General features: G+C 41.4%; 1 protein-coding gene across 2 annotated transcripts in view; it reads right to left on the reverse strand.

Annotated features, from left to right (window-relative positions):
* The window catches only part of LOC137865786 (alpha-2-macroglobulin-like), a 39,617-nt gene that overhangs the window by 10,807 nt on the left and 4,813 nt on the right, over positions 1–23,997 (reverse strand). Inside the window, exons 2-21 of one of the 2 annotated variants that reach the window (XM_068701228.1) lie at positions 23,168–23,351; positions 22,013–22,169; positions 21,431–21,483; positions 20,700–20,720; positions 17,473–17,641; positions 15,445–15,529; positions 14,615–14,738; positions 13,788–13,902; positions 13,543–13,652; positions 12,540–12,701; positions 12,003–12,230; positions 10,287–10,350; positions 8,845–8,987; positions 8,356–8,505; positions 7,982–8,158; positions 7,206–7,287; positions 4,180–4,309; positions 3,770–3,998; positions 2,497–2,623; positions 1,787–1,908 (exon numbers count right to left, since the gene is read on the reverse strand). In XM_068701228.1, the coding sequence (XP_068557329.1) occupies positions 1,787–1,908; positions 2,497–2,623; positions 3,770–3,998; positions 4,180–4,309; positions 7,206–7,287; positions 7,982–8,158; positions 8,356–8,505; positions 8,845–8,987; positions 10,287–10,350; positions 12,003–12,230; positions 12,540–12,701; positions 13,543–13,652; positions 13,788–13,902; positions 14,615–14,738; positions 15,445–15,529; positions 17,473–17,641; positions 20,700–20,720; positions 21,431–21,483; positions 22,013–22,169; positions 23,168–23,351 (2,632 nt within the window). Of the gene's footprint in view, positions 1–1,786; positions 1,909–2,496; positions 2,624–3,769; positions 3,999–4,179; positions 4,310–7,187; positions 7,288–7,981; positions 8,159–8,355; positions 8,506–8,844; positions 8,988–10,286; positions 10,351–12,002; positions 12,231–12,539; positions 12,702–13,542; positions 13,653–13,787; positions 13,903–14,614; positions 14,739–15,444; positions 15,530–17,472; positions 17,642–20,699; positions 20,721–21,430; positions 21,484–22,012; positions 22,170–23,167; positions 23,352–23,997 lie in introns of both variants that reach the window. The other variant, XM_068701218.1, reaches the window with a different exon arrangement.

Here is a 23,997-nt window from a genome sequence, read left to right on the forward strand (position 1 = left end):
TTTTTCCAGTATGTAAAAAATGGTATTACCCTGATATTCTCACACAGTTAAAACATGTTGTCTCTCATTCTTCAATATAAAAGATATGGAGAAAGATTAAAAGTTTGGAGAAAATTCAAAATCCAATAAAAAGAGAGAAAGCATTAGGATAAACTACAACCAAGCTAAATGCTTGTTTGCAAAGGTGCCTGGTGTTTGTTTCAGTGTACCACCCTGAAATGCAACTAAATGAGAATCCATTGTTTTGTTTGATTTTGAACATTTCAACAGGAAATTAAAATATACAAAACTAATTATTCAAAAGATTTTCCTTTCCAGCTATGCAATTCCTGGGTGAAAACAAAAAACATCCTGTATCCCAATTAGCTTTCATCAAGGATTGTTTTCCTGAGGGCAAGAGGATGCCCCACGGACTCTGGTCATCTCCCTTTGCTCTCCCTAGAGTCCCATGACCTGCTGCAGGGAATATTGACATCCATGTGTTTGGGACAATGAAGCTCCACCCCAAGCAAGTTGCACTGTATCCACCCCTCCTAATTAATTGTTGGATGCTAATCTCTGATTCTATCCACTCACAGCTAGATGGGGTAGATTAATTACTTCATTACAATAACAGAGTGATACCAGTAATCTCTTAGACAACCCAACAGAAGTTATTTTAATGCTTATTCAGTTATTTTCACTTCCGCACCATCTGGGAGAAAAGACTCTTTTAAAATTCAGAAGCAATTATCTTCCAGTATCTTCAAAGAACAAAGTAATTACTCTTTTTCCTGAAGGCATGTATGAAATTGCAATTTTTTTCCTGAAATGTTCAATAGTTCTTTGTGCCCTGATACATGGAATGCACTGTACAATCACATTCATTTGTAAATAAGCAAAATTAAAAAATAAAACAAAACAAACAGACAAAAACAGGACTGTTGTTCCATCATTACATACAGGTTAGAAAAACATTTTCTGAAGTTATATATTATATGAATCCTAGATCTGCCTAACTGAAAATTGGAATATCTACAATTTATGGAGGAGTTGCGATGTCTTGACAAAATTTTCTTAAGTAAAATTATTTATTTCTTTTCATGTATAGGAGTGACAATGTTGTGACGTGATATTGTATAGAACTCACTATGCAAAAAGCTAGTATTATTTGTTTGCCATTAATAACACAGGGAGTCTTAATACTGTGGATAAATTTTATGACTGCCTATTTATCATAAAAACTGTGGTTTAATCATTGTAAAATACTGTCTAAGAAAAAAATGTAGAAAAGAATGAAAAAAAAGTCAGTTAATATTGTTTTGAACATTCTTAAAAGTATAATAAAAACAATTCAAAACAGTGATGGCATTTTTTGTTTGGAAATACATGTAGATCATGGCAACTGTTTCATGATCTAGAGTACTGGCCATGCACTGAAGGAGACACATAAGTTTTCTGGCAAAGCTTCCATTTGTAGCCTCTCCCTGTGACTTATTACAGGCAACACCAAGGAGTTCTCATTTTTCTCCCAGATGATGTCTCTGGGATGAACCTGTCATGTTTGCTTATGTTTCCTGTTTATGTAATGTAATACACTGCTTTTACTTAAGACAGCAATTCTATGAGTTATGGGATCTGTTGGCCTGTATGAGATTTATCAACTCTTAGTTTAATGAAGCATGCAGAATAAGAGCCATTATTTCTGCTATCACGACTTAAAGATCTTTATCATGCAGCAACAGTTACTATGTAGCATGAAATTATTGTTACTCTTCTCCGCCACCTAACTCAGCATCCCCCATACCTCCACCAGCAGCTGTCTGATGACTGTGTCCTTCCGTCCTTTCTCAGGGGTCTCCACTATGGCGTTCCCGCAGGGCTGCTGGTTTTGCAGGGCCTCAGCGCTCACCGAGAACTCCACCTGCCCTGGAGGAAACAGGGGTCAGCCATTCCTGCCGGGCAGCACAAGGGAAATGGGGGTTTGTGCTTGTGCTGGGCACTCTCAGCTGTGTTACAGAGATTTTCCAGGAGAAGAGCTAAATATGTGCCAGTGTTTTATCTTGATCCAGCTGCAGCCTTCTAGACCACCTCTTTTGTGATGGCCACCCAAACGGGTGCTAATCAGTCAGCAAGAAGAGCAGTGGAGGGGCAGGTCTTCTAAATCAAACAGTCTTGATTGGGGATGATTCAGAGAAAGCTAGCTCTGAATTAAATATTTCAGACCCAGACACATTAAGGTACTTCATAGCTCCACAACAGGGATGTCTAAGCATTTTGCAAGTGTTAAGGGAATTTGTGATTTCTATTCAAATTTTGAGAAAAGGCCACAATCCTTAGAAAGTCTGTTTAGGACCTGCATCCTAATATTGTGTCTCAGCCTCAGAGCTGGACTTCCCACTTCTAGCACAGATAAGTTACTTCCAGACAGGTTTGGGGTCCTAGTTCCTCACACCAAAGATCTGATGCTATCCACAGGTATCTTATTCTAGTATTTCCATTAGTCCAGCCTCTTACCTAGAGATTTTGGTGTTACTGCCCAAGCCACAGTTTTCCTTTCATTCAGGCAGATGCAGTAGGATTCTTCCTCCTTCTCTACTGGAGCAGCCAGGAAATGAGTAGATTTAGCTAGAGACACGCTGACCTGCCATTTATACAGAGAAGTGTCAAGAAGGTTGGAATTACAGAGAAGCTGAAGTTACTGGAGTACATGGGCATGGTTAATGGACCTGGTTATACTATGGGACTGAGAACTTCATGGATATGGCAGTGCAAGAACTGGGTAATAAAACGGAAAAAGACTGAGGTGAGTAAAATTTTAAGAGATTGGTGAGATAAATGTGGAGAACGTGACATGTATTACTCTTTAGAAAGGAAACTGATTCAAGGAAAATGGAGAGCATTTATCAATTATGTGAATAAAGACAAAGCAATGGCTATGAATGAAACCATGAGTTAAAGATCCCCCATCACAATTAATTAGGTGAAGAGGTAAAACTCCAGCAGTGTGAAAGCTAGTAAGGTAACAAGGGAGAGCGGAATCAGGAACCTGAAAATAGCAAACAAAACAGGAAAAACAGGGAAATGATACTGCATTTGAATGACTGGATCAGTATTCCTCCTTGTTTCAGCTTCCTTTCAGAATATACATCAGTGTTTGTGAAACACCAAGCAAAAGTGATTGAGATTTCATTAGAATCACCTCTCAAATTCTCTCGTCTCCTTTGATGGTGAAAGAATGCAGGTAAGAATACTAAAGCTATATAGTTTTGCTCAGTGTCTTAAGGTTAGATGCAATCAATCAGAGGAAGCATATTCCGGCAAATGTGGCATGATACTTTGGGAGATCACAGAATCATGAGGTGAGACTAAAGGCTAAAAAAGTGTATCCACTCTTGTGAGCCTAGATTTTCCATATCGGTAGGCAATGACACTGTGGTCTACAGATGACCTTATGGATATTAAGTCTATGTGGTCTATAAGTCTAAATGGTCTAAAGATAACTTATAACAAGTTCCTTGTTTGTATAGAACAGTAAAATAATTATAGGATGTCAAGGCCAGAGGCCTCATTAGCAGAGCTTTAGATTCTGAATCGAACATAGCTTTCAAAACTTTGTTGGAAAAACTTATTCCTCCTTCATGAAATCCATCAAGAATTCCTACATACATACACCCATATGAAATTATAATCAGGGATCAGTCAGCTGGCTTGGGAAACTATGTTATAAATGGCCCATTGTAGTTTTTCCTAAGCTATCAGATTGAGCAAAGTAGTGAATATCTCTTACCCTGATGCAGGCTGTTAGGTAGTTGAAAATGGTGGCTTTCAGTGTGAAGGCCTCACCACGCACTACAGAGTAAGGCAGGGTGAGCTCTACAAAGAAGGGCTGGAAGGCTCTGAGAGACACTGTTGGGGATAGGCCAAAGCCTGTGTCTGATGAAGTGCAGAATGCATTGGCTTTCCACTCGGTGATGGTGTCAGGGATGGTCACATCTAATTCAGCATTTCCTTCAGAGCTGGCAAGAGACAGAGAGAAAGATTTCAGTCGTATTTTGATCTATGCTTAGTGGCCTTGAAAAATCCCTCTATCTACTAGAAAGACCCCTCTCACCAAAATGTTGACACTTTCATTAAAGCTTAACTATCTTCTGAGGTTTTGCCCCAGTGACCACACTCTATATTCCCATAAACACTTACTTCACTGAAACTATGTCCCAGATCCATGTCTCAGGGAAGTATTTCCGGATGGTCTCCACAGGATGGCCAGCATCCATCTCTTCCATCATTTCATATGAATCATAATAAGGTTGCATTGAATCAACGAAATCTGCTCAAGGAAAGGAAGAAAGAAAAAGACATATCAAACACGTTTCTAACCAAGGAGGATACTTTGCTTCCATTTAGTGGTTATTCTTAGCTAAAATTTTAAAATTTAAATAACAGCTTAGAAAACTTGATTACAGCCAGCCTCACAGACTCAAACTTTGAGCTGTCTCTATTTGTAACAGATCACAGTGATCCTTGCACTACATTCTTAACCTCATATAAACTGCCCACTGAAAACAAATGTATTGCTCTGTTGTCATCTCAATATTTCATGTTTCCTAAAGCTACTGCTCTTACAGAGATTGGGTGGGGTTGATCATTCTTCCTCCACTGCCAGCAAATCCAGGAGCTAAGTTATGAGGCTACCAAGGGTACGTTTCTATTGCAATAGAGAAGTCAAATGTGGAATTCACTGCCTCTAGATATTTGTTTCATATAATTTATTAAGTTTTGTTGAAAAAATGATTATGTTTATACATGGCCAGAAACAGCAGCCACATTTATCCCTCCCTTTCTCCATCTAAGATTCTTATGAGCTGAATATGTATCTTTACATGTATGGCCACTAGCAAATAAGTAGTTCCGGAGAAAGGGAACCCTTCCTCACAGTGTTGCATAGTGCTGTGCCTTACAAAACACTTTCTATCAGTCTCAGAAGACTTTCCGTCTTCTCAAAGCAGCCAGCTGTCTCATGCTGTGCTCTGAAGACAGATCTGGCATTGCCAAACAAAAGACTTGATATGCTTTAACTAGAAGGCTAGAAAATTTCACCTGACCAAAGGCTATTGTTTTTAATAGTAACTTTAATATTGTACCACTAAAAGTCGGTGATAGGAAGTGGTGTAGGTGAGAATGTTTTATATAGCCTTTCTAATCTCAGAGCTATTTAGAAAAAAAAAATAAAATCTTTTTTCTATCTTCACAGTCACTGCAGCAGCAAAGTGACCTACCCAGACGTTTACAATCACGTGAATGGAAGAACTGGGAATAGAATGAAGTTTTTCAGCCCCCAGAGTTAAAACATAAACCCATAGATTCATACCACCTTTTCATTTATCTTGGTCCACTTTTGCCATTGTTGTTCCCCTAGTTATTGCTGAAATGTAACTACCTAGAAGTAGAGACTGTCCTTTTTTTTTTAGGTTTCTATAGATGGGCCTTTTTTGATGGAGGAACAAAGCTTCTACTTTATGCTGGCAGTCCATCTGAAGGTAGATGGTCTTAGTGTCTACAGAATCACTGCTGCAGGCCTGGCATGTGATTCACTGAGAACACACAGTTTTAACTAGGCAGACCTGACTAGCTGGAGATAAGCACACAGAGCTGTATCAGTTTCATATCTCAGGACTGTATCCTGAAGGAAATGATCCTGATGTAGGCTGGCATATCTGAGAGAATCACAGAATCATAGAATTTCTAGGTTGGAAGAGACCTCAAGATCGTCGAGTCCAACCTCTGACCTAACACTAACAGTCCCCACTAAACCATATCCCTAAGCTCTACATCTAAACGTCTTTTAAAGACTTCCAGGGATGGTGACTCCACCACCTCCCTGGGCAGCCTGTTCCAGTGCCTAACAACCCTTTCAGTAAAGAAGTTCTTCCTAACATCTAACCTAAAACTCCCCTGGTGCAACTTAAGCCCATTCCCCCTCGTTCTGTCACCAGTCATGTAGGAGAACAGGCCAACCCCCACCTCACTACAGCCTCCTTTAAGGTACCTGTAGAGAGCAATAAGGTCGCCCCTGAGCCTCCTCTTCTCCAGGCTGAACAAGCCCAGCTCCCTCAGCCGCTCCTCGTAGGACTTGTTCTCCAGGCCCCTCACCAGCTTCGTCGCCCTTCTCTGGACCCGCTCAAGCACCTCGATGTCCTTCTTGTAGCGAGGGGCCCAAAACTGAACACAGTACTCGAGGTGCGGCCTCACCAGAGCCGAGTACAGGGGGACGATCACCTCCCTAGCCCTGCTGGTCACACTGTTTCTGATACAAGCCAGGATGCTGTTGGCCTTCTTGGCCACCTGAGCACACTGCTGGCTCATATTCAGCCGACTGTCCACCATCACTCCCAGGTCCTTCTCTGCCTGGCAGCTCTCCAACCTCTCCCAGCCTGTAGCTCTGCTTGGGGTTATTGCGCCCCAGGTGCAGGACCCGGCACTTGGCCTTGTTGAACTTCATGCAGTTGACCTCAGCCCATCGGTGCAGCCTATCCAGATCCTCCTGCAGAGCCTTCCTACCCTCGAGAGCAGAATCAACTTGTCTGCTCTGTGCTAGTGCTGCCTCAGCTCGAGTACTGTGTGCAGTTTTGGGCACCAAAGTATAAGAAGGATATCAAACTGTTAGAGAATAGCCAAAGGAGGGCTAAAAAACAAGAAGGGTCTAGAGGGCAAGACACATGAGGAGTGGCTGAGGTCACTTGGATTGTTCAGCCTGGAGAAAGGGAGACTGAGGGGAGACCCCAAGGAGACCTACAGCTTCCTCACGAGGGGAGTATAGGAGTAGGTGCTGATCTCTGCTCTCTGGGGACAGCGACACAACCTGTTGGAACAGCATGGAGCTGTGACAGGAGAGGGTCAGTATGGATGTTAGGAAAAGGTTCTGCACCCAGAGGGTGCTTGGGCACTGGGACAGGCTTCCAAGGGAAGTTGTCACAGTACTGAGCCTGCTGGAGTTCAAGAAGCGTTTGGACAACACTCCCAGGCATAGGGTGGTCCTGTGTGGACCCTGGAATTGGACTTCATGATCCTTGTTGGTCCCTTCCAACTCATGATATTCTATGATTCTGTGATTCTAATTAATATTCAAAGAAGGAGATGAGAAGAAAGAAGCACAATGCAAAATTTTAGGTAGTTGTATGGAGGTAGAGTGAAGCAGGACTTCTTACTAGCAACCATGTAATTACTTTCCATCACGTGTTCTCTGTAACGCCGGCAGATTTCAGGCTTATGGATCTTGCTGCTAGTGAAAACTTTTAAGCCCAACAGCTGTTAAACAAAAAGAAAGTACAATCAACTTTTGAAATTATACTATTTTTACAATGTCAAGAATAGATGTACTTATGCCTGGAACTGAGCAGAATAGCAAAGGCTTATATATAAATACTCGATAGATTGGTTCAACCCAGATGTTGAGGCCTTGTCATGACATACTCATCCTAAAGCTAAATGCTGGCATGATTAGGCAGAAAGTCAAGGTCTACCGTGGGGACATGTGACTGAAAATGATGTGTGAAAAGATTGAGAGTACCTACCTAAAAAGTCTTGTGCATGACTCTGTAGATGGGTGCAGGTATGTTTGAGGGTTATCAAAGTAACTGTCACTTTATTAAACCACTAACTACACCAGACAGGGAGACAACATGCACGACTACGGAAAAGGTTTCTAGTATTATGGCACCAGGGGTCGTTTCTCAGTACTGCTTCCTTATTTGAGCCTATTCACAGGTTTTTGTCCTGGCATTGAGGAGACCTGTCAAAGTTTTAATGGCTTGGAGAAGCGCTTAGGTATGAGCAACGGGCTACATAGATGCCGGGCCTGGGCCTGTGTATGTCTTGCATACACAGCATAGCAAACTCACACAAAAGTTCATTCAAAAAGACCTTCAGGACAGGGAAGAGGAGGAGATGATACTGTATTCCAAAAAGGAGTAACTAATAAAAATGAAAGGCTGGTGCTTACCTTGAGAATGTCATAGGCATCACCTTTGCCATCAGGAGAAATGGGTACGTAGACAAATCCATTTAATAATATGTTGTCAAGTGACAAACAGGGGTTTACATTGTCGTCTTCCAAGTAGTAGTCCTTGAAGCTGTAGCCCTGGATTTCCTTCATTTCTTCTGGGAGAAGATCATACAACTGGGAAAATGCAAACAACCAGGGAAAAATGTGGCAGGTTGGTACTCATGGGGACACAGACACTACCTAATGATCAAGTGATAAAAGACAGCTTCTATAAAAACAAGTATAGTGAATGCAGCTATAAAAATATATGGCTTTATGTCCATCCTAGTTGATTCTTGTATTGCTCATTACCAGAAACAGCCAAGACTTACAGATCTGTGAGAGAGCTCATCTTCAGGCTTCATGAGGAGAACACTTTTGTCCACGGCACGGATAGCACACAGGGACTTTGGTGAGCTATGGAGTTGCAGACGTGTGTTGGAGGCAGGAAGACCCTCCTTGGGAATAAAACTCAAGCTGACCTGCAACCCCAAAAGTAGGTTAAAGCAGCAACTTTGCTGGATGCAGTTACATGCTATTATACTGAAGTATCTAGCCTTGTGAACTGAGTTCTGCTAGTGCTCTACAGCTCTTCTAACATATTCAGCTTTGACTAGTGTAGTTTATAATGAGCAGTGATTCTTTTCTTATTCTGTCTTTCTCCACTTTTATAGTTATGGCTTTGTAACTTATTCAGTCACTAATCCTCAGCCAACATCTGATCAGACCATTCCACATGAATTCTGCCTCCATTCTGGAACTAATAATGGAACTACTGGCCATGAAGCAAACATGGGTTACATAAAACCTGACTTACTTACTTTATTGGGGAGGCAACTTTCAACCTGGAAATCCGCTGAACTGGCGATGACTTCCCCGCTGGGTAAAGTGGTATACACAAGCATCCGTGCCTTGGGAGCAATGGTCGCCTCAACAGGAAAGGTCAACCGAAATATCCCGTAAGCTACCAGAGAGAAGAAATGCTAAGCTATATACAAGAAGTTCTGGCTTATATATTTGCCTTCTTCAGATAAAGAAGTCAAGTTCACTCATGCTGAACATTTTTAGTTAACAGGGGCAGGAGTACTGATGCAAGACTGATGTCTATGCCTATTGCTGAAGACACCTGCATTCAGACAGTGATCATGTAATAGCCAAATGAGATGTTTAGTGGGCCTCAACATGTCCTCTAGATTCTCCCCAGCTAACACCTGGAATCACCTCCTGCTGTTCCCAACCCTTTTCTTCCTCAAGCTCTAAGATCTGCAGTCTACAAAAAAAAAAAAAAAACAGATGAAGGAAAAGACATGGAAATAAGGGACTGCTGTAATAGGAGGCAGCAGCCAAGGCTGCAGAATAACTGAAAAAATAACTCCTCAAAATAACTCCAAAGCTTGTATTTACCTGAAACACCAAACTGTCACTCCAACTGTAGTAGGAAATGCCACATTCTAGCTTGACCTGAGTTTTTTGTCACAATTTGGATGAAGGTGATAGAAAATCTTTTGATATATATCTTTTGATATGAACCAAGGTATTAGTTTAATCACTACAACTAGCGAGGTAGCAGAACTTTCAGTCACACCCCCAACATCATTTCACGCAGCATGTAAGATCTTTTACTTTCATATACTGCATACTCCTTCTCATGGGCTTCTAAAATGATTTTCCTGGTCTTATTGTCCAAAGACTTTTAAAGATGCATCATAGCCAGTCTCATTCAATTATGTAATCTTTGAACATTGTATATATACAAAAAAAAAAAAATTGGTTAGAATATATACATATATAATATATATATATAAGCATGCAAGCTATACATAAACATATATACCAATATATATATATATAGCTTGCATGCTTATAAGGAAGAAGTAACACCCCAAAAATGAAGAAAAGTGAGAGAGAGAAAGAAAGGGAGACAATCTTTTTCCTGCTCACTGTACACATGGGTCTTAAAATACTGGCAAGTACCCACAGTCAGAATTGGTGATGGAGGTCAGTGGAAAGCACTGGCTCAAGGAAAAAAATAATCAAAACATTCTATATATTTTCTGTAGAATTTGCTAAAATACTCTAGTTAAAAGTACAGCAACAGACAGAATTCGGACCAAACAAAACCGACTCAAACCATTTAATCTAAAAGGAATTAATTTTCAAAATGTAATTCAATTTTTCTTGAATGCTTGAATTGCAATAATTTCTCTAAGTCCTCCTGCCCACCATCTCATCAGACATGCTAAAAATACATAGTTCTGCTCACCATCTCCAGGATTCACAGTCAGATCATGAGTGTCTGCTAACATAATGCTTCCCTTGGCCATCACCTATGTGACAGAGAAACACTCCTATAATTGTTGTTACTCATGACAAAAGGAAGAAGAATGAATGTTCACTGGGTTAGCTGTAGGGTGTGTGAATAGCACTGCCAACTGTGAGCAAAACCAAGAAGATACTAAGCAAATACTAAACTGGAATTTACTAGGTCTTTGGAGCCAGAAACGTGCCTTCCTAGAAGGACTAGTGTTTCCTCATCAGTTCCACCTTCTGTACACACTGTATCAGGTTCAAATGCACTTTACCTCTGAATACACATAAGTTTGGGGGGTCACATGCACATTTCTAACATTTTGGAACAGATTGATGATCAAAGGTTCTCCTCACTCCACTCTCACTTGCTTTGTGAAACAGGATGGAGAAAGATTGAATCAGGATTATTATTATAACTCACATAGAGTTTGAATAGAAGAACACTGGCTGTAAAAAAGTATTTGAATAAAGTATCTGAAGTCAGGTTTGAAGCAACAGCCTGAATGCTAGCTGTGATTTCCTTATCTCTAGAAATAGTTTCCTTTTTCACAGCCAAAAATGTTCTTTATACAATTACTGTATAATCTTGTCCTCCATGCAGTATATCTATTCCACAGTACTATATTTTAATTTCAAGGTGTGGGAAACACACCTACAAAAATGTAAGTTTCCTTACTGTTTTCTTACCTGCTGTATGTATATACTTAAGATCTGCTTTACTAAGCCATTAGGATAAAGAGGAATCTTGTGCTCAATTTACGGTTAGCAGTCTTGAAAATAAGCATACGGACATGTCTACCATAGTTTCCTATTTTCTTGTAATCTCAGTCTAACTCCCCCTAAATGTCCTTTATTATCCATCAGAACAGAAGTGTCTGTTCCACTTATGTTTTCTAGCTCTGCAAAGGTACTCTGTCTTGTATTTTCTGCTAGCATCATTAAATGGGATAACCAGGAAAACAAATTTAGGGGGAAAGAAATTCTATTTGAATAGTCATCTGATTCTTTCTCTTCCCCCAAACAAAAGTGATAGATCATTGTTCAGTCACAGCTGAATTAGCTTCTCTTCTCTGCCCCACAAAAACGATTCAAATCATGGTTAATTCCAGCATGGTATAGTCTGTTCCAGTTGCTTTGGGATCCCAAAATTTCAATCATTGCCTGATTTACGAACAAAGCTCTAAGCTTATCAGGTACTGGTACTGTAGACAGAGGTCTTGCTCTAGTTTCTGTGGTCAGGTGTCTCCCAAAGAACTGAGTATGAGACAGGCTTCCAGCTCATCTTTCATCTTCTTGTAGGATGCTGGTTTCTGAGCTGTGACTATATATGAACCAGAATTTGGAACAGGGTACACTAGTAGTAGAGTATTATTAAATGGGAGTCTTGGCTGCACCAAAGACAATACTCTCTACATCAACATTTTGACCCTCTTCTGTTCTTTATCAAACATGGGCAACATAACCATGTCTGCACACAGAAGACAACGTGGGAAACACTATGGAAATATGTTTAAATCCCATGGTCACAAACCACACTTTCAGTTTCAAACTCCCTTTATCATTACTGGCTAAGGACTAATTGCATAGCAGTGCTGTGGTTGGTGTATGGAAGGTAGTGCCACAACACTCTCTGTGGCCATGGATTAAAGTAACCAGGAACAATTCTTACCAAATAGTAAATGACAATTTTCTTCTGCTCTCCAATAACATCTGGTGTGAAGACATAGTGCACACGGACCTCTGTGGGGAAGCCACAACTTAATGTCTCAGGCTTGGGCTCAATTTTGAGGAAGCTGTTACTGGGGGAGTAAAACCGACTTATGCTATGCAAAGCATGCTCATATGAAGGCGTGATCCAGTCGCTGTCATAACAGTTCAGTTCAGGTTTATGTTCAGCCTGATAAAGGAGAATAAAAAGTTCACAGCTGACCAAAACCAGGTAACAGATCACATAAATATGCATGGGAAAAATCTGGCTATGTTCTATCTTTCCCATTCTTAGATGAAGTTAAAGGGAGATAGACATAGAAGAACATGCACTGGAGACAGAGAAGAGAGGTGAACTGCCAAAAGAATTGCTATATCTCCTGTTTGGCAGAAAGACTGATCATAGAATCATGGATAACCCATGGATAGATAATTCCTCTGCTGATCAAGAAGAGAGAGAGGCTTACCCCAATCTCTCTGCCCTGTCTCTGCCACTCACTCGGATTTCCAGGGAGGCTTCCGTGAAGGTGGTAGTATCAATGGAAAACCAGGATTGTCCCTGTTCATCTGTAGTGTAGTTGCCTTCATAATTGCCTTCATTCACAGAAATTCTGATAGTTTCATTGGCAATGGGAGCATCAATACCATCCACGAGCTTCACCTAGTAAAGTAAAAGCAAACTTCAGGTTTTAGACTAGAAATAGAAAACAATTCCCAACTCCTACAAACCCTTTCCCCTTGTCATCCTTGCCAAGCAGGGTGTTTCTTATGGAGAAGAGCTAAAGAGATGAATGTGGAAATGTGGAAATGTGCAGGTGAGTCCTAAGTTGTCTAAGGTAGCAGATCTTCATCAGCAAAACAATCTGATTGGCCCATGGAAATTATCTGTCAGGGCCTTGAGTTTTTCAACAGGTTTTAATATCATCTCTTCGTCTGGGAACTATGAGTTCAGGCTTGTGCCTTGCCCCAGTCTTTGACTAAGCTACATTGGAGTTAGATCTACACTCAGCTTTCTCCTGCTGTTCCCATCTTGTTGACTGGAATTCCTTGACTGAGCTCAGCCCTGACTTATCACCTTACGTTATCTGGTGACTACTGGCCTGTTGGTGGAAACAGGTACTGTCAAAACTCCTGCTCTGCCCAGTCTGGTTGATGTCAACCAGTGATGATGTCACTACTCCTACCTGTGTCATGGTCACCTTTTACTCCTGGCTCACTTTCCTGTGTAGAATAGCCCATTCTTGCAGCTCCCTAATGTTATTCTCATGTGTCAGAACAGCAGGCCTTCTATTATGTAACTGGTATGACTGCTGGGAAGTTCAGTGATGTGTTTGTCAGGGTGCTCTGACTGACACCAATTCGCCTGCCTACGCAGAGGCAGAGGAAGGTGGACTATGTCTTCTGCATTATGTTCTGCAATACACTGCTGTTCCAATTGATGGGATTATGCACTGCTAAGTCTGCTGTGCCATTCACTTTCCAAGGTCTCAGAAGTTCCCTACCATCCCAAAGAGTGGGATCCCTGGTCTGTAATAAGAGTCCAACAGGTGGAAGCTGACTTTGCTCATGATGGATGTGATTTCACAGGAGCCTGTTCCAACCATCTCTATTCCTGAGAAAGAGCACAGTAAAGAGGGATTATTAATGAACTGCAACATTTATAGACATGTCACTCTATGTTCCTCATCTTTGCCAGGCCCTCCTGTTGTGGCATGCCATCACTTTGCCATCTCCATATGATACGCACCTGTGCCATCTTCTGTGATCTTGCCTTGCACCTCGATGTTCATTTTATATCCGCTGCGCTGGAGCTGAAATATCTTGGTCCTTACTACATCAGAAACACACCCACGAGCATCTGCCTAAGCAGGTGGTTGGAGAGAAAATTGGAACAAATTTGGTGCCTCATGAAACAGGAATAGGTATTCCAAACCCAACATGCTTAACTGCTGTTCATGTAATCCCAGCCTTATGTTCTGGGGTTGTCTCCAACACCAGCACTTGTTTACAGCCCATTTCCATGTGTTTCACACACTTATTTTCTGTGTTGTGAGGCTCTTCATACTTTGTTCTCCAAGCCATGCAGTGGTTTCCATGTTATCTCCCTTCTACCTTAGCCCTGGTTTTCTTCCTGTTTCTTCCATTGTCTTTACTCTCTTCCTTGTTGTCCTTTCTCTCTTCTTTTGTTTGACCCATATACTATACTGCTTTCTTGTCTTCCCATCCTCTTTTACACTCTTTGATCCCTGCCAGTCCTTTCCACAGTTATAAAATTATTTCCCAGATTCTTTCCTTGGTTTGGGGATCAATACCAGGGGCCTCATAGCGGCTAACTGGAGACCTGTGACCAATGGGGTAGGGATTTCATCTGTGGGGTTTTCTTCATCATTTCTGTTTCCAGTTCAATGACTGACCTCTTAAGAATATCCTTCTGTTAGTACATCTGTTTTTCCCTTGACAGAGTGTTATCATTGATGTTCTACCACCTCACAACAGTCATAAATTTGCCCTCCATTAGACAACATTGCCCATTACCCATAAGGAAGACCCCTACATTTTAATCTTGGAACTCACCCGCCTCACAAATTCTTCACACACAGCTTCTGAATCTTTTCCATAACAATGTGAACCAGAATGAGAAAATTTCCGGCACACTTGGACATTCACCAAACCAGGGACAGGTTTCCCATAGGTATACCTATTAGAAAGTGTTAAACAATATACTGGATGATGTCAGTCAGAGTCACATTCAAACATAGCTCCTTAAGAACTTCTGTGGATGACTTTATAAAATTTCTTCTCAAAGCCTAACTAATCTGATATTTTAATGATGCTAGTGATTATCTTTCCATCATTTTGGTGGTGAGATTCTTACATCATACATTAGAATCTGTTCTAGGTGGGAGACATCTGCAGGAATGCAGGAAAAGATTGTCTGTATAAAACTATTTCAGCTGGGATTATTCCTGTATGTCAGACTGTTGAGGGTTCAATTAAGAAGCAGAAAGGTTGAACAGGGGCTCAGGTGGATCAATTTCATAATTAAAAATTACAACACTGGGTTTGCACAACCTGCTTAAGTGATGTCTGATTTGACATCTCCAAGGTTCAGGAATGGCAGAAAATCTCTAACTGCAGAAGTGTAAAGTGAGAAAGAGAGTGTAGAGTAAACTGGGAGGAGAGAAATGCTGCTTGGTTTGGCATCGTCTTTTAAGGAACACAGAGAATCCCCTTCTCATTGTCTGTTAAGGCCAAGTAGCAGGCTCAGAACAGATAAGGTGGAACAAACCTTCACTAGATGTCTTAGAATAGTATGAAAAGCCTTCCCAAGGTCTTCTTTCTGTGCTCAGCAGAAAGGAAGAATGAAGTAGGAGTGAGAAATTTACTACAATTCTGTGACTCACAGACCACAGACAGACACTGGAATTTCCTTATCCTCAATAGTGATCATCTTGGGCAGCTTCACCAGGACCTCATACTTGGGCAGCACTAGATGGGAGAGAGAAAGTCTGATGAGAAGGATGAAGAGTGCACAGAAACCCAAACAATCAGCTTAATATCAACCATCACTTCTGTGTGGTGTTCAGTACAGCTCTGCTACTCCTTTCCTATGTTTTTACAGACTTCACCACCATTTGGGTTTAAAGGGAATTAAGGACTGTTCTAGCCCCTACCTTCCCTCAGCACATGCTTGTGAGATCCTGTTGTCATCAGATAGCTGTGTAGACCCCTCACATATGCCTATTCAGAGGGACATACCGGTACTGTATGTTGTGTTTCATGTTTCACAACACATAATTTGAGCTAAATCTTGGAGCAGCACATTCACCACTTGTGTCATTTAACACCTTGAAACAGCTCAAATCATTGATACTCTCTGGCTGCTTCTTACTGTTCTGGAGATCCCAGGCTGCTGTTAGGCTCACTGATATGTAGTATGTGAAACTGTCCTCCATGTACATATGTTTCTACTGTGTCTAGCCATGGAAAATCAGTTCTATATTTTCAAGTGGATTAAGCAGCAATAAGGCCTGATATAAAGAGTGGCAGGTAAAAAGCATGTTTTACTCCTCAGTGTTAATCACAGAATCATTTAGGTTGGAAAAGACCTCTAAATTCATCAAGCCCAACTGTTAATCTAGCACTGCCAAGTCAACCATGTCCCTAAGCACCATATCTACACATCTTTTAAGTACTTCCAGGGATGATGATTCAACCACTTCCCTGGGCAAACTGTTCCAATGCTTTACAACTGTTTCAGTGTAGAAATTCTTAATATCCAACCTAAACTTCCCAGGGTGGAACTTGAGGCTCTTTCCTCTTGCCCTATCACTTGTTGCTTGGGAAAACAACCACCTTGCTACAACTTCCTTTGAGGTAGTTGTAGAGAGTGATAAGGTCTCCCCCGAGCCTCCTTTTCTCCAGGCTAAATAAACCCAGTTCTCTCAGCCACTCATTAAGTTACATCCATCTTCCTGTTTTGCATCCTGCAACACTAAGCCCCCCCCAGCTACTCAAGCCTAGGACTGCACTGAAGTATACAATGGCCTGCTTCCAGGCTTTGTACCTGAGATTTTATTATTTTATTTTATTTTATTTTATTTTATTTTATTTTATTTTATTTTATTTTATTTTATTTTATTTTATTTTATTTTATTTTATTCTCCCAGTACAAGAGAGTAAGACAAGGGAGGGTGTGCACCTCCTCAGCTCAGTGATTCAACCCCATGATGCATTTCCTCAAAAGACTCTACCTAAGGTGTAACAGAGTTAACAGGTGTAGCAACAGGGGAAGTTCATGGGGATAAGGCTAAAGAATGAATAAAAGAAAAACTATTTTAGCATGAAGCTAGGAAAGGCATATACATCTTTGTTTTGGGGAGGATGTCCGAGACATCTCTGTGGGAGGAGGCACAGCCCAATTGTCACCATGGCAGGCTGGAGCCTATAACCTGGTTTGTGTTCAGATTATTCACCATGTTCATACTAGCCACAATGACTAACTGCAAATCAGATAAGCCAGTTCCCAAGCATTTCAGATACAGTCTTCTTTGGTTCTGCACTCTGTGTTTTCCAGAAATTGCAAGTTCTGAGCAATGTGCTGAGTGTTCCAGGTTTTATACAACTGGGGGAGACCCAGGGAAGACCCAGCACAGAGCACAGGGCAAAGAGCCACCTCAAATGCACACACAAGTTTTAATTGCAGAACTGGGGGGTTCAGATGCAATTTTTGAGGTGGAGATCACAAGCCATAAACTAAGCAACCACCTCTGGTATTTAGCAGCTTCTATGTCAGCTCCTCTGAACTCCATTGCCTATTTATTCAGAATCCCTGTCTTTTCCATGCCATTCCCAGGAAATCCCAAATTGAGAGGCCACGGTAAAAGACATTTCTGTCAACCCTGCTTGCAGCCCTTCCCTTCTTTCCTTACCATATTCCTCCACACTGAAGGAGTGCTCCACGTGGGAGGTAACGCTCTTCTGCACGACTATTTTGTAGGAGCCTTGCATGGGGTCAGAGGTGAGAGGGAAGGACAGTTCTATAAGGCCGATCTCCAGTTCCACTCCTTGCCATTGGTATATACGGTTCCTCTGTGGATCCTGCAGGTGAGAATAACTCTGAGTCACAAGGCAACAAATTATGTACATAAACAGGGCAGTTTGGTGCAGGATGCTCGCAGGAACAGAGCAGTGGAGTGCTCAGGAAATATACATCCAGGCTAGGAAATGCCCAGCTGTAATTACTCAGTAATCTGTGAGGATGTGTGACTCCACAAGCACTTACCTGTCAGTTCTGCATAGCTACCATGAAAGAAAGCAGACAGTTTTTAACTCTGGAGGTCTTGTGTTCTCTCCTGCTCAACAACACTTGCATGCTTACAAAGTATGGGGTGCAGAGGCTGGGAAAGACTGACAAGGTAACACAACAGAAAGATGGACAGCAGGAATAAATTGAGCATGAGGGGAAAGGAGGGAAGTTTCATTACAGACTTCTTGACTTGCTTGTACAAAGTTTTTTTTCTGTGCCTGGAGTAGAGTCTGCTTGAGAACCAGTGCATAGTCTGTTGAGGAATGAGATATGGGACTGAGAAATCTACATGTTTAAGAGCCCAAAGTTTGTGGAAGGGTGGGACATGGGGGAAGGAACAGGGAGAATATCAGAGGAATAGGGAAAGTACATCCCAGATAAGTGCACCCAGCTGAGACCTCTCCCTTGTCTCTGGCCATTCCTAATTCTGGGGCTGAAATCTCATCACTGTAACAGCTGAGTATTGCTCACTGTGAATTGACTGTCAATAGGCTGTGCTCCAAATTCATCAAGACAGCCCCAAATTTCTCAGAGATGTCACTGAACTAATGCAATGGTGCACTGAAGCTTGATGTACCCTTTCTAGGCCCCTCAGCAGCACAGTTAATGTTTACAGCCTTTCATTTTCTGCTTGCTCTATGCATTGTACCTTGACTGTCACTAAAACCCTGTTTACTCTAGATAGCTCAAGGTAAGTAACTGCTGATGGGGTACATTTACTTCACTGAGATTTTCTCCCTGGGCTTAGTAAAAATGTGATGTGAACAACATCATAGCTGGAGGTCATCAGTCGGAGGGCAGCAGAGCCTTGCTCCCAAGAAGCACTCCCAGGTGTAGGGAAGGCACAGTCAGTGAAGTGTCTGTGGCTCTGACCAAATCCTCTTCATCATAAAAAAGCTCACCACATATTTTGAAGAACACCACTTGGGCGTCCTTAGGGAAGGAATTCATAAAATGTTTACAGATGGGCTTGTAATCTTGTTGCCATTTCTGTGATGGATTTATGGGGAAAGCCTGAATGTCAGTTTGTGTGTTTTTCCCAGGAAGTCTTTTTATTTTTTAATGACAGAAGCAATGTCAAAATAACAGGTCAGAAATAGTCTCATCCTAATATCTGCCTTTGTGGTCAACTATAATCAGTTAGCTATGTTAAGGATGGAATGATGAACATTCCTTTTCTTAGCCCTGCTAACTTTAAAGCTGTCACCTTCCTTCAGTGTTGCCACCCTTTTCTTTGGTCCAGTCCAAATTTAATGCAAGAATGTGGTAAACTGCACTTGTGGATCTGATCTGGCCAAAAAAAAACACAAACCAACCTAACCAACCAACCAAAAAACACCAACCAACCAACCAACCAAACAAACAAAAAACAAACACAACCAACAACCTAGGGAAAAAAAAAATGGTGAATTTGTTGCCAGGTGAGTTTCCAAGTCTATGTCTATAAGCCTTTATAAAGCCCCAGTCCTTCTGTAAGAGTGTCTCACAGATGTCTGTGAAAGCTGAACAGCAGTGCTGGACTGAAAAGGAGCAGTAAGGAAAGGAGAGGTGCTGGTGGGAATGGAGGACAAGGCCTACACAAGCTGGTTTAAACAATACTGACAAACACTGTGCATCACAGGCTGGAGATGAAAGCTATCCAGGCCTTCCTGGTATTTTCAAACAGAAGCTTTTCATGGTACTGATACAAGAATGGTTATGAAATTATTAGTGTTTTTATACAAAGACATATAGGATTTCAGGAGGCAGTGCATAGGCTTTCTTTCTTCTTGCTCATTTCATTAAATTCTTCTATTCAGGGGATTTGTTCCTTTGGGGCACTGCACCCAGGAGACAGACCTCAGCATAAAGCAGTTCCGAGGTGTTCTCCTCCTCCTGTCCCACACCACAAATTTCTTACCCTGTTTTCTTCCACTATTCATAGACTGTCAGTAGCCCACCAGCTCTGCAACTCTGTTCTGGTCATTTGCTGAGATGAAGGGAGAGTAAGAGCACTCTGGCAGGAGCGTAGAAAAAAAGAACATAGCCTGTTTGTAGCCCACACTCTGCTCCCCCTGTTGTGGCAACACTCCCAGCTTTAGAGAGAGAGAGCGCAGAATGGAGACAGGAAACTCAAGCCACAGGGAGCACTACTAGGACTGACTACATAGGATCCAGGATCACACAAACCTACTTGAGAATTGTGAATGCTAGTTTCATCACTGTTTGTGCTGCTGTCATGACTTCAGGGTCTATCACTGGGTCCTTCCTATCATTTTTCTGCTAGAAGATGTCTCTGATAGTAATTGAAACCTCTGGTTACTCAGCTGAAATAGGGGGTACCTCATTCACCGACAGAATCCTTTCCTCAACTTTTGTCTATCACTGAGGTTCAACTATAAAATATTAATAATAATAATAAAAAAATAAAAACAAAACAAAAACAAAAAAATAGGCATGTTTGGGATGATAGGGGATATGCCTACTTACATAATTTTATTTCTTTAATTTTGCTAATTTGTTTAATGCAGTTTTATGGTTTCAGTCATACTTGGCAGACAGAGAATCCTAGCTCTGCTTGGGAAGAGGAATAAGCCATTCTAATATGACCTCTAGGCATGTGTAATTCTGTTCACAGCATGGCTAGTACTCATTAACTATTTTGGTGCTACAGCACATTCCTCAATCAAAGAACCATTGTCAGAACTTATTTTGATGCCCTACTAATCAGCTGTCATTTACACAAAGGAAAAAGGTCGTGCACCCATCTCTTTTCCCTTGCACTTCAGCCTACAAATACCACTGCTGGGGAATAATACCTCTGTGCATTCATATTCTGCTGAAATAGCATACGTGTAGTTATCCACTCACCTGAATATAGACCAATGGAAACTGTGGGGAAAGAACAAAGGAAAATCAGAGTTAGAAACACAGGTTGCATGCAGATGGAAGCAATTTCCTGATTTGGACTGAAGGGAGTAAAAACAACCTCGTAAGAGGTTCTCTGAGTTCTTTTCTGTACTTGCTCTGCTTCCTTAGTTCTTGATAGATAAGGGAATCTCTCCTATAATATTTTAGAACTCCAGCTTTTTGTCTTACCACAGTATGAATACGTGATAAAGTAAGAGTTTCTGAAGAACTGTATGAGGATCTGACTGACAAATAAGCTAAAAGGTGAACTACACCAATGACCAGTTTCTTCAAACCAAGTCCTTTTCATGCTGCTCTCTGCCTCTAAGCATGTGGTTGCACCCGCTGCCAAAAACATCTACACATCTGTCACTTTCAATGGAAATTGTCTCATCCATTTTTTCTCTAATGAAATCCCTGCCTACATGCTTGCTTATCCACATACATTCCTTTGGTAATCTGGTTCTAAACATCTAAATCCCTTTGAAAAAAGGGGTGAGGTTTCTCAGTCAATGGAGTCAGATTAATTGTGTCGCAGGACCAGATATGACATATGGGATGGGTCAAGGATGGTGTAAATAAGAAAGGATTATTTGCTTTAAATGCTCTCTTTGGTGGTTCTGGATGAGGATGGTAGTGGTATTAACTGGGAATTACACCTTCTGGTTAAAAACAAGGAATTATGTCTCTACCTTCTCATTCAGTGGGTGGAAGTCCTTGTCCAGAGAGACGATCCGAAATAGAACTGAAGAGTGTAAAGGAAAAGAAGGAAATTCCACTGTTAGATTTTTAGCCATTACCAGGAAATGTCAATGTTTCAATAACTTATAACTCAGGTTCACTTCAGTGTTCAACAAACTCTGAACTGAGATCCCTAAGTTATAGAAATAATTAATTTAGGGTCTCTTTCTTTCAGATGGTGATAGATAGGATAATCAGTTCTTGGCTTAAATGAATTGTCCCTTGGGAGTGCTTGTTCTGCTCTGTTGATTCAAGTGCAGCCAAGGGAGACTGTGCTTTGAAGTCATCCCACATTTGTGCCTCTGTCTGATTCTGTGCCATCTGAATAAGATGCTCTGCCTGAAGGATGGAAAGCAGCAATGACAAAGGTACCACATGGCCTAGATCTCAGCTGAAAGAAGTAAGATTTACTGTTGGCTGTAATTCCCCCCATGAAGAAGTCTGAAAACTTTAATGAAAGTATGAGTCCTCTGAGGAATGAAGCCCAGATGTTTTTTTGCTGTCAGAGTCAACATCAACCCAATTCCCTGTACCTGTCTGTCCGGGCTTGTAGATGGGTTTGTCTGTCTGGACAAAGACCAAACTCTCAGAATTCTTGACCAGCACTGACTTGCGGCTTCTGAACTGCTGCGTCTCCCCCTTCACCATCACAGTGAGAAATGCCACTGATGTGCTATTGGATTTTGGGAGCTGAGGAAAATGAAGAGAATTACTACTTCAGTGATTCATCTCATTGGACTGAGCCCTTGGAGGACAGAATATTAGCTAGGTCTAAAACTTCTCTGAAGGGATGCCAAAGACACAGGGCCAGAAACAAGAGTAAGACATGACTTTCTGATGTGAACTTGGAGGGCTCATTGAGGGAAGTGATTCTCCACTTCTACTCCTTACTAGTGAGACCTACCTGGAGAACTACGTTCAGCTCCGAGGCCCCCAGTTTAAGACATGAACCTCCTCAGGACCTGAAGCAGGTCCTGAGGAGGCCTATAACGGTGATAGAGAGGGCACCTCTCCTATGAAGACAGGCTGAGAGTTGGGGTTGTTCTCTTCTCCATTTCCTTGCATTTTCACTATGCTTCTTCAGCCTGTCCTTCCAATACTGGAAGCCTTTCCCTACCGTCATCTATAAGCTTTCCTCAAAGAAATATTAAAACTGATCTTGCTCCATCCTATGATTTATTAAAATGAAAATCTGCCCAGATTCATTGTTTGTGGGTGGTATTAGTTGCTTACAGTACTCACCAACCACTATTCTGTAGGAAACAATTATGAATATGACCCAGATGGAGACAAGATAACCTTGTGGACTTCACTTTCTTTCACCACTTCCCCATCTTCTTTGGTTCTCATTCCACTTCAGTATTTTTCCTCTGAGGCTTAACCAGATCAAACCAAGATGGGTTATGTTCTACTTTAAAGTCAAAGTTCTGGGATGAATCATCCCAAAAGAGTTCCCTAAGCCCTACATGCACAAAAAATATCACGTGGGATACAGAATTTGAGGAAAATTGATCCTCATAAGGCTATCACAGTCAGTTTTCCACATCAAATTCTTTTTTTGTTTGTTTGCTTGGCTTAACTTAGAAGCCTCTAACTGCAGCACATTATTTCTCATCTCTGAACTGTTCAGTAATACTATGCCTTAGCAATAAGCACAAAGGATCAGCCTAAAGGAATTAGATACTCACAGAAAAAGGGATGCAGGTGAATATATCCTTCTCCGACACCACATCATCAATCAGGCTCCTGTTTTCCCCTTGATACTCAAGCGTGGCACTCAGTGTCACAGACTCGTTCAGATGGGTCAGCTGAATGCAGACTTTCTCAGGAGCATCGGTGTGTATCAGAAAGGGCAGCAGCACCATGTATTGCCTAGAAAGGGGGTAAGCAAGGATCAGAACTGTGAAGCGGTATTAAGAAAACAGTATTAAATGAAAGGAAATGAACAAATCAGCGAGCCTAATCCATTACTATCTCTGTGAGCTCCAGTGCATATACACATGAACACATACATTTTATTTTGGGTTTATACATGTTAAATTACCTAACTAATTAGCCTAAAAGCAAGAAAATGCTTTCAGTAGAGGAACAATTTCTATGCTAATAGACAGCCCTTTATAAAGGCTGTTTTGTTCAGCTTCACAGCAGGGAGTAAGGATGGCGTGAAAAGTTCCAGGCTGTTAATTGATTTTTGTGTATCCCACAATCTCTTATTGAGACTCAAAGGCATTAGCTAAAAAAGGTTGAAAATTCAGCAGTTACAGGGTTGAAAAAACCACCTACTTCTGTGGCTGCTCCTGTTTTTGCTTATCCAGGTTTCCAAACCCTTCTCACGCTGAGCAAAAATGTGAATGCTTGCAGTTTGTGACCTTATTAAGATGAGCACACAAAGGATTTCAGAGAGCAGTGGTTTATTGCAACAGAAGTGCACTTGCATCTTCAAAGAGCTTTTGACAAAGGTCCCTCACAAAAGACCCATAAACTAAGCTGCCCTCCAATAAAAGGAATAATTTTACTA

Source organism: Anas acuta, chromosome 1 (assembly GCF_963932015.1).
Source record: "Anas acuta chromosome 1, bAnaAcu1.1, whole genome shotgun sequence".
Classification (NCBI taxonomy): Eukaryota; Metazoa; Chordata; class Aves; order Anseriformes; family Anatidae; genus Anas; species Anas acuta.